Source organism: Grampus griseus (assembly GCF_964374135.1).
Source record: "Grampus griseus genome assembly, chromosome: 15".
NCBI lineage: Eukaryota > Metazoa > Chordata > Mammalia > Artiodactyla > Delphinidae > Grampus > Grampus griseus.
Genome location: NC_139009.1, coordinates 25,344,179 through 25,357,513, shown reverse-complemented (window position 1 = coordinate 25,357,513; position 13,335 = coordinate 25,344,179). Strand labels below are relative to the sequence as shown.

General features: G+C 37.5%; 1 protein-coding gene across 1 annotated transcript in view; it reads right to left on the bottom strand.

Annotated features, from left to right (window-relative positions):
• BIRC6 (baculoviral IAP repeat containing 6) overlaps window positions 1-13,335 on the bottom strand; it is a gene marked incomplete at its 5' end in the record, with an annotated part of 244,882 nt that overhangs the window by 70,151 nt on the left and 161,396 nt on the right. Inside the window, 4 exon segments of the mRNA XM_082671758.1 lie at window positions 4,509-4,705; window positions 6,111-6,284; window positions 7,311-7,478; window positions 8,599-8,730. Coding sequence (XP_082527884.1) covers window positions 4,509-4,705; window positions 6,111-6,284; window positions 7,311-7,478; window positions 8,599-8,730 — 671 coding nt within the window.

Sequence of the window (13,335 nt, the reverse complement as noted above, 5' to 3'; positions counted from 1 at the left end):
CAAAAACGTTTCCTTCTTCTCCATCTATTTATTCATTCATTTATTTATATCTGTATGGATTCTAATTTTACTCTATAAGTTATAATCTGTTACTATCATTTTATCTGATGCCCAAGGAGAATCAGATTTGGTCAGTGGAACCCCCTTAAAGCAGGCTTCTGTATCTAGGCTCATCTTGTACATTCTCTGCCCCAATCCGAGAATTTTTCCAAGGGGCACTGGTTTTAGTGGAAACGGTATTTTAAGAAGAAGATATGGTATATAGGAATGTACACACTGCTGGGGGTAGTCTGATTCCATGCCCTATAAGCAAACAAGTCTAGGAAAAAATATATAGAAACATGTATATCTGTGACTAAATATATAGACAAAATTTCTAGCCTGTACTCTTCCATATGCCATGGTCATGAAAAACAAAGGTAACAGAATTGTTACAGATTACAGGAGACTAAAGAGACAACTGAATGCAATATATGATCCTGAACTGAATCTCTGACGATTACCTCCCTCAAATCATGCAAAAGAAATTGATTTTTTTTCCTTTTGCCCTTGAGAACATTAGTGGGACAACTGGCAAAATGTGAATAAGATCTGATCACTGACTTATTTTACTGTTAACCACAGGTAACATTTTCTTATTTCTTTGCACGTCTGGTAATCTTTCTATTATACACCGTACATTGTTGATGAGATGTTGTAGTAACTCTTACTTCTATAATCACACTCTGCAATGTGTTCAGTTTTATTTTAGAAAATAGTTAAATTACTGATAGGTCACCTTGAGGCCTTCTGTAAATTTATTAGGAGAGTCTATTTTGGTTTTGCTCTTATTTCTCAAGTGAATCCCTGATTACCGGGATGCCATCTATACTCTTAATGTGTGACTCATTTTCAATTCCAATAGAAAAGCCAAGATTTTTACCTCTAACTTGGAAGGAATAGAACTGCAAATTGTCTCCTCCATGCTGGAGAGACGCTGAAATCTCTGGACAGCTCTTTCACCCTTCTAGTTTTCCCTCAAGAAACCTATGTATCCGTAATTCAGGAGTCAGCTATTGTTGTGCAGAAATTCATGTGCAGAATTCCTGGAGCTCCCCCATCTGTGGTTCCCTCCTTTCTGAATTCCTCCCCTTTTAATTTCCAGCCAGGATGGAAGAACCAAACTCCTCTGTAGCTTTTGCATGAGTTCTACCATCCTACCCCACAGAGCCTGAGGAGTACTCTCAGGAGAAAAGTCACGTAGACACTAATCTCACCCAATGTGGTTCCATTCTTTTTGTGTTTAAATCCTCTTCAATATGTGCCTACTTTTAGTCGCTCTCCAGAGCCTTTCAACATTTTTTTTTTAGTCTTTCCAGAGTTTATATATACAGGAGAGTTAATCCTACACCTGTTATTCTGTTTTACCAATTTACCTTTTATTGAAAGAGTAGTAATGTGGAGGGAAATGTACAAAATTTTCTTCACTGGGTATAAAATTCTAGGATGGCAGATTTTTTTTCTCTTTACATTTCAAAGATGTAATTCCCTGGCTCCCAAGGTTTCTGATGAAAGGTTAGTTGTCAGTGTTATTGTTACTGTTTTGAAAAGAAATGAGTTGACTGCTTTTTTGGCTGGTTTTAAGCTCTTCTCTTATTTTTGTTTTAAGCAGTTTATCATAATGTTCTTAAATATGAATATCCTGCTTGGGGTTTACAGAGCTTCTTGAATTTTGGATTGAGGTTTTATATCAGTTCTGGAAATTTTCTTCCTTTCTGTACTGTTTCTGTCCCTGTTTCAATCCACTCTTTTTCTGCAACCATAAATTCACATCAGAATTTTTCACTTCTAGCTACAAGTCCATATAGCTCTTATGTTCTTTTCATTCCTTATACATTCCATGCTTCAGTTTGGATGATTTCTTTTGACGCATCTTCTCTATCACTAATTTTGTAATCTTTAGTGTTTAATCTGTAGAAAAATCCATCTAACAGTTTTCTTAATATGAAGTATTAGAAATTCCCAACCCATTCTACAAGACGGTATTACCCTGATACCAAAATGAGACAAAAACATCCTAAGAAAGTACAGACTAAAATCTGTATTCATTTCCTATATGGTAAGCTATAACACATCACCACAAACTTACTTAAAACAACACAAATTTGTTATACTAAAGATCTAGAGGTCAGAAATCCAAAGAGAGTCTTAGGGAGCTAGAATCAAAGCTTTTGATCCTAAATATCAAGTGTGCCTTCTGGAGACTCTCAGGGAGTGTGGGTTCCTTGTGTTTTCCAGCTTCTAGAGGCTATTCACATTCCTTGGCTTTTGGCCGCTTCATTTGAACCTCTGCTTCCACAGTCACATCTCCTCCTTTGACTTTGCTACCCTTGTCACACAACTTTCTCTATTCTTGGCTTCTGTTTAGATGGCTGAGGGGATCCATGAATAATATGACTGATCTCTTCAAATAGCACTCTGTGTGACTGAATGCACTAGCATCTTGATTTTTCTGAGGCACCAGCAAAGGTTGAACAGCCACATCTTTGGCTTTTTCTCCAGAGCATGCTTTTCTGACAGCAAATCTCTAATTTTAGCATCTTTTGCAATCTGGATAGACTGAGAATTTCTCAAATTGTCAAGTGATAGTTGCTTGTTGCTCAACAGTTCTTTCCTCTCACATTTTACTATTAGCACCAAGAAGAAAACAGGTAACTTCACACTCGGGTTGGAAATTCAACTAAATATCCAAGTTCATCACTTACAAGTACTGCCTTCCACATTCAGGACATAAATATGCTAGGATTTCTACCAATAAAAGACAGGGATATCCTTTCCTCCAGTTTCCAATAACATGTTCCTCATTTCTTTCTAAGCTGCACCATTAGTACTTTTAACATCCATATTTCTACCAACAGTCTGCTTAAGCCAATTTAGGTATTCTCTATGATACACAGGTTCTCTCTACTGTGATCCTCACTTTCATCTGGGCCCTCACTGGTAAAGGCTTTCCATCCATAGTTCTACTAGTCACCTGTTCAAGGCAATCTAGACCTCTTTTTATCATGCTCCTCAAAATTCTTCCACACTCTGACAACTACCCAATTCTAAAGCCACTTCCACCTTTTAGGTATTTATTATAGTAGCACCCAATTTCCACTCAATATAATAAAGCACACTGAATACTGAATTAGGGAAGTCATTTTCATTGAACAACAATAATCTTGAGAATGTCGAAGTTTTTTCCATTTCAAACTTTTGGCTGTATCATTACATTTTCTAGGAAGAAATAAAATTTTACTCATATTTTTCTGTGACAGTCATCTTATATCATGGTTATATTATCTTAAAATAAAAATAGCATAAGCTCTTTGAATAGCAGGTTAAGTAATAACCATTTACTGAATAGGTATTATTGTGGATTGAACTGTATCCTCCCAAAGATATGCTCAGGTCTTAACCCCCAATACCTGTGAATGTGACCTTATTTGGAAATAGGGTCTTTGCAGATGTAATCAATTAAGAGATGAGGTCATAATGGCTTAGGGTGGACCCTAAATCCAATGACAGTGTTGTTATAAGGAGAGGGAGATACAGAGACACACAGATACACAAAAGGAAGATGGCCATGTGAAAAGGCAGGCAGAAACTGGAGTGATGCCGCTACAGACTAATGAATGCCATTAACTGCCAGCAATAACCAGAAGCTAAGAAGAGGCAAGGAAGGATAATCTCCTAGAGCCATCAGTGACCATGGCTCTGGTGACACCTTGATTTCAGACTTACAGCCTCCTGAGCTGTAAGAAAATTAAATTTCGGTTGTTTTAAGCCACCCAGTTTGTGACACTTTGTCACCACGGCCCTAAGAAACTAATGCAAGCATACACACACACATACACACACACACACACCCCCAAGTACACACACACACACACACACACACTCCAAGTAGATAAAATTAGAGAGAATAATTCCCCTACCTCAATCAACAGAAATAAAGAACTTGGTGTTTACAACTCTTCACGCATCACACTCCCCCCTCATTAATAGCAGAACATCAAAAGTACACACCTCAGTGTCAGTAACATCAATGAACAGGGGAAGAGGTTAAATTAATGTTTTAAAAACTACTTAAATGGAAATGGCACTTAAAAAGGAATAAAAGTTAAGCCAAAAGACATAGTGTATTTGGGTAGAAGCATACACTACTATTTCACTCTCCCATTTCCAGTAATATCCGTAATTAATATCACACCTTAGGAAGCACAGAAACAAAAATGTTACAGTGTGATGACCATGAAATCAAAGTAATGCTACAGTGTGATGCCCCTGGCAAATCTGCCTGGTCTTCAACATTTCTTTACCAAATTAATTCTTACACAGCTCCATATAGGCTGAGCTTTGAAAGGTTTATACACTACTCAAAGACTTTAAGGGAAACGGTACTTCCAAATGTTAACTTAAACACAAACCAGAAAACAGAAGGTCTTTCCCATGGAATGATATAATTATTTAGAATCTTATCTTACCTGTTGAATTACTTCTGGATATAGCATGGGTAGTCTTTCTGCAATAAGAGCCAGTCCACCCATTCCTGCAAAAACTTGTAATGGTGACTGAATGGGACAGGTTTCAAGTAAGGATTCATCCAGTATCCCATCCATACATTCATCACTTGGAGTGAGAGCCTCATCGTCGGGACAGCTACCAAGTAAATCTCCATGATCTAGAAGAATAATCGCAAATAACAGCTAAGAGAGGGTCTATTTTTATAATACTTTTTCATTTACAAAGCAAATACAGTTGTCATCTCTCTACTCAACAAAAGAGCATAATTATCTTAAGTTATTCAGATACAGCTATTTTAGGCTAGATGCTACAAACACATTTAGATAACTTCTGATGTTGCTTCCTACAGTCTTACTACTCGAAGTATATGGTCTATGGACTAGTAAGCATCAGTATCAGCCTGAGAGCTTCTGAAATGTAGACTCTCAGGTCCCATCCTAGACTGTGTAGGAATCTGCATTTTTATAATGTTCTAGGTGATTTACAAGCATACTGAAGTTTGAGAAGTACTGTCCTTTAGGGCAAATAAGTAAAACATCAGAGACTCCAGAAAATATTAATGTATGTGCATGTTATGCTCTAAAGTATCCAATTAGGAAAAACTGAATAATGACAAAGACTTTTCTTACTGAAAACTGAAAATTATACCATATTGGTTAACTTCAAATCACTCACAGAGAAAAACCAAAAGTTTATGTTCACACATTACCAGACCCTACGAACATTAAAACAGACAAATGATCCTGCTGAAAATCTGGGCAAAGAAAATGTACTAAAATTTATTAAAGAGTACAAAAGGCTAATAATTGAATCTTTCATCATGAGAAAGACTGACAATAAATAAGATGACACCATATCCACACTATGAAAATCATTGCTTAAATACCATTTATAGTAGTGAAAAATCAGAAACAATCAGATTCCTTCAACAACTGTGAAACAGATAAATTATTATATTAATTATATATTAAAAATAGGCAATAAAACGCACATTTATAAATATTTAATTGAATATATAAAAATAAAAAGGTAAGAAAATGTATGATCCCACTTTTGTTTAAGGTAAAAAATGTTTATGAACACAAAATATCACTCAATATAAATTATCAATAAATTGGAAATTCTAAATTGGGGTTCTCACTTTGATTATAAAATTATGAACAATTCACATGGCTCATGCAGAAAAAATATTTTTAAAAATCAGGGAATTCCTTGGTGGCCCAGTGGTTAGGACTCCATGCTTTCACTGCTGAGGGCCCAGGATCGATCCCTGGTCGGGGAACTAAGATCCTGCAAGCCACACAGTGTGGCCAAAGGAAAAAAAAAATTAAAGCAGAAATTAAAGCATATGGGCCCATAAAATAAGTGATGCTACTCAAGGAATTAACATTAATTTCCAATGGAAATAATGGCAATTTTCTATATTTACAGATAACTCAGTCATAAAGAAAGAAAAGGATCTCAAGTTGATGTAACAAAAATGTACATTAAGTCATCAGCTATACAAATCCCTGCCTGCTCAGATTACAGACTGCAATTTTAAAGAAATATCATATACATACCTTTCTCAGGGTGCAGTCTTTTAAAAGAATCTGTTTTTGACAGACTTGGGTCTGTGATGACTCTAGAACCCAATTTAACTGTCAGATCTATTGAACGGTAACCTTGAGGAAGTTTTCGGTCATATAGCAGAGTTAAAAGTTGGGCAAGCGTCATTTCAGCTGGCAACGGCTGGCCTAAAAATGACATAACTAAGTTAAACCTGGAATCCGAGAGGGAGACATTTACTTGATTCTGTTTACTCAATTACTTAATGCTTTTACTAAGTTAAATTACAGGTAAGAGTTTGATTCTGACACCAATTTCAAAGCAATTTAAAAACTGCCCACAGAATGTTTACAAAACTCAAATTTACTTCTGACATATGTGAACAAAAATATCTATACAAAGTGTTAATCAGTTGCTAACCAAATCCCACCAACATCTTCTGAGAGCCACAGTGAATAGAAAAAAAAGAAACATTCCCATAAATCTGGGATTGGCAAATCTTTTCCATAAAAGGCCAGATAAAAAATATTTTAAGCTATGGAGGCCATATGGTCTCTGCTGCAACCTACTAACTCTACTGTAGCATGAAAACAGCTATGGACAATATATAACTGAATGGGCATAGCTGTATTCCTATAAAAATGTTTTTACAAAAAGAAGCATCCGGTCCACCTGCGGTAGTTTACTGACCTCTGCTTTAAATCAACAATGTAAAGCTAAGAAGTAAAATCCAGTCAAAGTTAGTTGGCAATTTGATTATAATGATACAGCACAAAAATGCAGATAAAATGGTTATCACCTTGACCAACGGAAAGTATACTGGTCAAAGAATATGTTTAGGTAGAGAGGAAGCTTAACTATCAGGGCTACATCTAAGAATTCCACAGCTAGAACTAATTCTTTAAAATTAGCCTCACACTGCATCCTACATAACTTGTTATGAACACACAAAAATATTCATTTTACTGATCATTTTATGGCACATTCATAAGAAAATTCAGGAAGCAAGTAAAGTGTAAAAATGCAACATTATAGTGTTAAAAGGGGTACGAAATAGGTTACTCCCTTTTTGTTCTCACTTCTTTTGGAGGGAACTATATGGACAAAGTTTCACTAAATTATTTATCTCATCAATAGCACCTGATTACACATCTGATTTGTACACTTGTAAGATTACTAAAATTTCTTATATGTTTTATCACTGTGAACACTACCAGCTAAGAGTTTGTGGAACAGGTGAAACACAGGGACAGTGATTATTTTGTTGGCAGCCTCTGCTCCTGAGGAAGCACTTCCTGTTTTATCGGGCATTGTCCTCCCTCTCCTGGATGGTGGGCGAGGTGGTGTAGATGACACAGCACGTTTAGATTGGGATTTCAGCCCTAAAAGAAAAAAAATCACCAAGATTTTATATAGCCAACACACTCATGAAGTAAAAGTGTATTCCTACAATATATTACTAAAGCGCCACACTCCTAACGCCAAAAGGTAGAAATATTTCTTCTCATTAAATATCTATTCTCTTGATTCTACCTGTCATGTATTATACTCCATGAATAACTGGCTGCATGTGTAACTATTTTCCAAGAAAGTATAAATTAACTCCTATACTCTCTGAGATACATATAGATGACCATCCATTTACTAGAATGTAATTTTGTGCAAATATGTACAGAAAATCTTGTGTTCTTAATTTTTCTCTGAGATAGGATGGATTAAACCAATACATAGGTCTGCTATTTGAGGAGTAAGGTAATCTAGGCTGAGCTTTCTCTTCTGAACTAAGAATTCTGTTAAAGAAAATATCCTCCAAACTTATCACTTATCATGGTCATTTTTTCTTCTTCCTGCATCTAACAGTAAAAACTCATTTTTCAACCAATTTTCTTTTGATGATTTTTATTTTCTAATTTTATGTAATAAGCACAATATCATAAGTAAAACTAGTGAATACTTTTTCATTTTTAAAAAAAAGGAGGTTACAGGGACTTCCCTGGTGGTCCAGTGATTGAGAATCCTCTTTCCAATGCAGGGGATGCAGGTTCAATCCCTGGTCGGGGAAGTAAGATCCCACATGCCACGGGGCAACTAAGCCTGCGTGCTACAACTAGAGAGAAGCCCACGCATCGCAACTAAGACCCGATGCAGCAATCAATCAATCAATCAATAAATAGGAGGTTACAGAAAAATTCCTTAACACTTAGTGAACTTTTAAGAGTATAATTCCCAGTACGCTGTCAAACTGAAACAAAATATCTATTTACACATGCTGAGTATCTGATTAAAATATACTAAGCTCAAAATAAGTTTAATAATTCCAGTGCCAAAAAGTAATGGATTTCTGGTGCAATAATTGTGTATTTAATATTAAGACATCATTATGCCAGCTTTCTGCATTAATACTTTTTATTACATGAAGCTCCTGTAAATATAAATTGTTACATTTTACAGAAACCCAAACAAAATCAAGATCATAAAAAAAAAAAAAGCAAGCAAGCATACCTGAAGCAACAACAACACTGTAATTGTCCTGAAATCCATTTTCTGCCTTAACTTTTTCCTTCTCTTCATGGTTTTTCTTTTCTTTGTCATCTTTTTGTTCATTAATTAGTTTAGCAGTGATACTTGGTGTATCTGTAAGAAATTTTTATGCAAAATACATTGCTTTTCAAAATGGTTAAGAAGGGAAGCAATAAATATCTGGGGGACGTTTACACGAGATTATTATTATCACTAATACAAAGGCAATGTAAATGGTCTGGAAGGAATGTTGTTAAGGAAAATCTGACATTCAATTCTCATTATCAACGAAAGGAACTCATCACTCTCCTTAGGCCAGGATATTTAAATTCCAATCTCTAGAAAATATTATGTATTACAATAGTCTACCTCTAGAGGAAGTTTTGAAAACCATTATCAAGAGCATTTGCTTTACTGTAGGCATAGTTCAATATGCTTGCCACGTAACATCAATTTCAGTCCTCACAACATGCAAACCAAGGAAGAATATTATTTTCAAAATAGGGTAAACAGCCTTATTAGCAAGGTTACTCATACAACCTGCAAAGGGCAATATGGAATTCAAGCTCGGGACTCCTCCTAATGCATTACATTAGACTTCTATTTTATTCTACAAATAGGAGTATAAAGGAACAAATGTAAGTAACAGAGGTTTCTGGTTTTGTTGTTTTTATTTGGTTAAGAAGCTTAGATGAAGTGATATATTTTACAAGTACTTTAAGAATGAATACTGGGCTTCCCTGGTGGCGCAGTGGTTGAGAGCCCGCCTGCCGATGCAGGGGACACGGGTTCGTGCCCCGTTCTGGGAAGATCCCACATGCCACAGAGCGGCTGGGCCCGTGAGCCATGGCCACTAAGCCTGCGCGTCTGGAGCCTGTGCTCCGCAACAGGAGAGGCCACAACAGTGAGAGGCCCGCATACCGCAAAAAAAAAAAAAAAAAGAATGAATACTAAAGACCTTCATAGATAGTTACTACTCTGAAATCATATTTTCTTTCATGCTTTTGAATATGGCATGCTATTATAAATCATGAAATAAATGATGTCCATACAGTGATCTTATTTAACCATTAAGAAGCTCAAAAAGCTGGATGAACTGTTCTGACATTACGAATGTTTTTCACTAAATGGATATGACTGATACAGGCTCTCTTTTTACTTTTCTAACTTAACACAGTTATGATCCAGTGCTTTATTGTAATGTTAAGGTGAAATGATCAAGTGATAAAACAGCATCTTTTGTATTATTTCCTATTTTGTAGCTTTCTTTGAATATCTGAAAATATCCCTGTGATCTCAATTTCTAGAACCTCTTCTAAACTACAGATTGCCTTTAGACCATTTCTATTTTTGTGAAATTAAAAAAAAAATTAAACACTGTTAATACAGCAGCTGCCCCTTATCCATGGTTTCATTTTCTGTGGTTTCAGTTACTTGCAGTCTGAGGATATTAAATGAAAAATTCCAGAAATAATTAACTCATAGGTTTTAAATTGCTTGCTGTTCTGACTATAATGACGAAATCTCACTGGATCCATCCCACTTGGAATTCCCAACCATGTCATCGTCTGCTCTGACATTCAGTCATGGATGTCAGTCGTCATGGCTAGATAACCCAGGATCACCCAAAGCAGATGATCCCTCTTCTGTTCCTCCTTTGGATGTATTGTTAGAAGGTCAAAAGTAACCTAAGCCTATGTTCCCAATGCCTATGTCATTCACCTCACTTCATCTCATCACGTAGGCATTTTATCATCTCTCATCATCACAAGAAGGAGGGTGAGACAGTACAGTAAGATTATTTTGAAAAAGAGAAACCACATTACCTAACTTTTATTACAGTATATTAGGTAATTGTTCTATTTTATTATTAGTTATTCTTGTTGATCTCTTACTGTGGGCACAGTAAGAGATTAACATATATATCATATTTATCATAGGTATGTATGGATGAGAAAAAACATAGTATATACAGGGTTCGCTACTGTCTGTGGTTTCAAGCATCAACTGGGGGTCCTGGAATGTATCCCCTGCAGATAAAGGGGGACTACTGTAATAAATACATAATGCAACAATACATTTTACTTTCTCAGAAAAACAAGCAAGTAACCCCAAATGGCAAAAAGAGTTACACAAGTCAGAGGGAAATATTTAAGTAATAAAAAATTCACACAATCATAGTTCATTAGGTAATAAGAATTTATATTCTTTATTTTTATATTACTTTGTTATCTAAGACTCCTAACTAAATAAAAATAACAAAACAAGAATATATATAGTGTTATCTCAATAAACGCCATTCAAACACTAAAAGGTATCACTGAGAAAGACTTTGCTCAATTTACTGCTTAAAATTGTTCTGGTTTGGATTTCCACCTGTGGCCAAAATGAAATAACAAAGACCAGATTACTGTCCTACCTGAAATAACTAAAAATTAGGAAAATATATGAAATAAAGTTTTCAGATACTGGGCATCAGGAAGGCAGGACAGTGATTCCTGGGTGAATGGAAACAAATGAAGTAAGCACTAGGATTGCACCAGCTTATTTCCCGCAATTTCCCAGACCACAGCTCAGCACAACCGAGGCATCACTCAAGGTGAAGATACAGAGATGGGAGTCCAGGAAGACAAAGGCAGGTTTGGCTGCAGTTCACAGGGCACAGTGCCAACGAGGAGAGATCTGCACAGAGAGTGAGCCCCAGTGATCTATAGAGGGTCTCCTCTAATCTGGAATGCATACTGACAAGCATTACACACAAGGAAACCACCTAAAGGGCAAGGAAAATATTTTAAAAAGTAGCAAGCAGGGACTCCCCTGGTGGTCCAGTGGTAAAGAATCCACCTTGTGGGCTTCCGTGGTGGCGCAGCGGTTAAGAATCTGCCTGCCAATGCGGGAGACGCAGGTTCCTTGGTCTGGGAGGATCCCAAATGCCACGGAGCAACTGAGCCCATGCGCCACAACTGCTGAGGCTGCGCTCTGGAGCCCGCGAGCCACAACTACTGAAGCCCGCGTGCCTAGAGCCTGTGCTCCGCAACAAGAGAAGGCACCACAATGAGAAGCCCGCGCACTGCAACAAGGAGTGGCCCCCACTTACCGCAACTAGAGAAAGCCCGTGTGCAGCAGCGAATACCCAACGCAGCCAAATATAAATAAATAAATTAATTAAAAAAAAAAAAAAAGAGTCCACCTTGCAAGGCAGGGAACGCTGGTTCAATCCCTCGTCGGGGAATTAAGATCTCACATGCCGTGGGGCAACTAAGCCCGTGCGCCACAACTACTGAGCTCGCGTGCCACAGAGTCCACGCGCCCTGAAGCCCGCAAGCCACAACTAGAGAGAAAACCCGCACAGCACAACTAGAGAGAAGCCCGCACGCCACAACGAAGAGCCCGTGTGCTGCAAAGAAAGATCCTGCACGCCGCAACTAAGACCCAACACAGCCAAAAAATAAATAAATAAAATAAATCAATATTTAAAAAAAAAAAAAAAAGTAGCAAGGGGATGAATCCCAGGTTCTAAAATGAGGGCTGGAATACTTAGTATTCCCAATGCCTAGTGAATTTCGAACAGAATTATCAGAAGAGTATAACCTCAGCACTGGGGCCAAATTAACCCCAGATCTCTCTTTTCAAATGTGGTACTGTGCTTCTATTCCAATACAGTACCTCCTTAAAAGTAAGTCCAGTAAAATTAAAACATTAGTTCCTTAGTCTCACCAGACACATTCTATATGCTTAAAAGCTACTGCACTAGATAGTATAGGATTATAAAATATTACCATCATCACAGTAAGTTCTGCTCTAAATTAACAGCTGCTCTGGTCCCACCTAATAAAGCTTATTAAAAGCTGGTCCTAAAAGTAACGTTCTGCTTTTAAGTAACATAACTACATCTCAGAAAGAAATAAAAAAAATTTATTAGAATACAAAAATATCCACCACCCAGAAAAGTAAAAATCACATTGTCTAGCAACCAACGAAATTTTCTAGGCAAATTAAAAAAGCAGGGGCTTCCCTGGTGGCGGAGTGGTTGAGAGTCCGCCTGCTGATGCAGGGGATGCGGGTTCGTGCCCCAGTCCGGGAAGATCCCACATGCTGCGGAGTGGCTGGGCCCGTGAGCCATGGCTGCTGAGCCTGCGCGTCTGGGGCCTTTGCTCCGCAACGGGAGAGGCCACAACAGTGAGAGGCCCGCGTACCACACACACACAAAAAAGCAGTAACACACAATCCACAATGAAAAAAAAAATCTACATAAACAGATCAATATATTCAAGACACTAGGGACTTCCCTGGCAGTGGTTAAGGCTCCGTGCTTCCACTCCACAGGGCACGGAATCAATCCCTGGTCAGGGAACTAAGATCCCGTGGGCCGAGCGGTGCGACCAAAGCAAACAAACAAAAAACAAAAAATCAAGACACTAGAAGAAAGCTTGTACACTTTAAATAAAGAGAAGGACATATATAGAAAAGAACCCGATATAACTTCCAGCAGATTAGATACTGAAGTCAATTTGAAGATAGAACAATATAAATTATCAAAAATTTTAGAGCGGACGAGGGAAAGATGGTGGAAGAGTAAGAGGCGGAGATCACCTTGCTCCCCACAAATACACCAGAAATACATCTACACGTGGAACGACTCCTACAGAACACCTACTGAACGCTGGCAGAAGACCTCAGACCTCCCAAAAGGCAAGAAACTCCCCCACGTACGTGGGT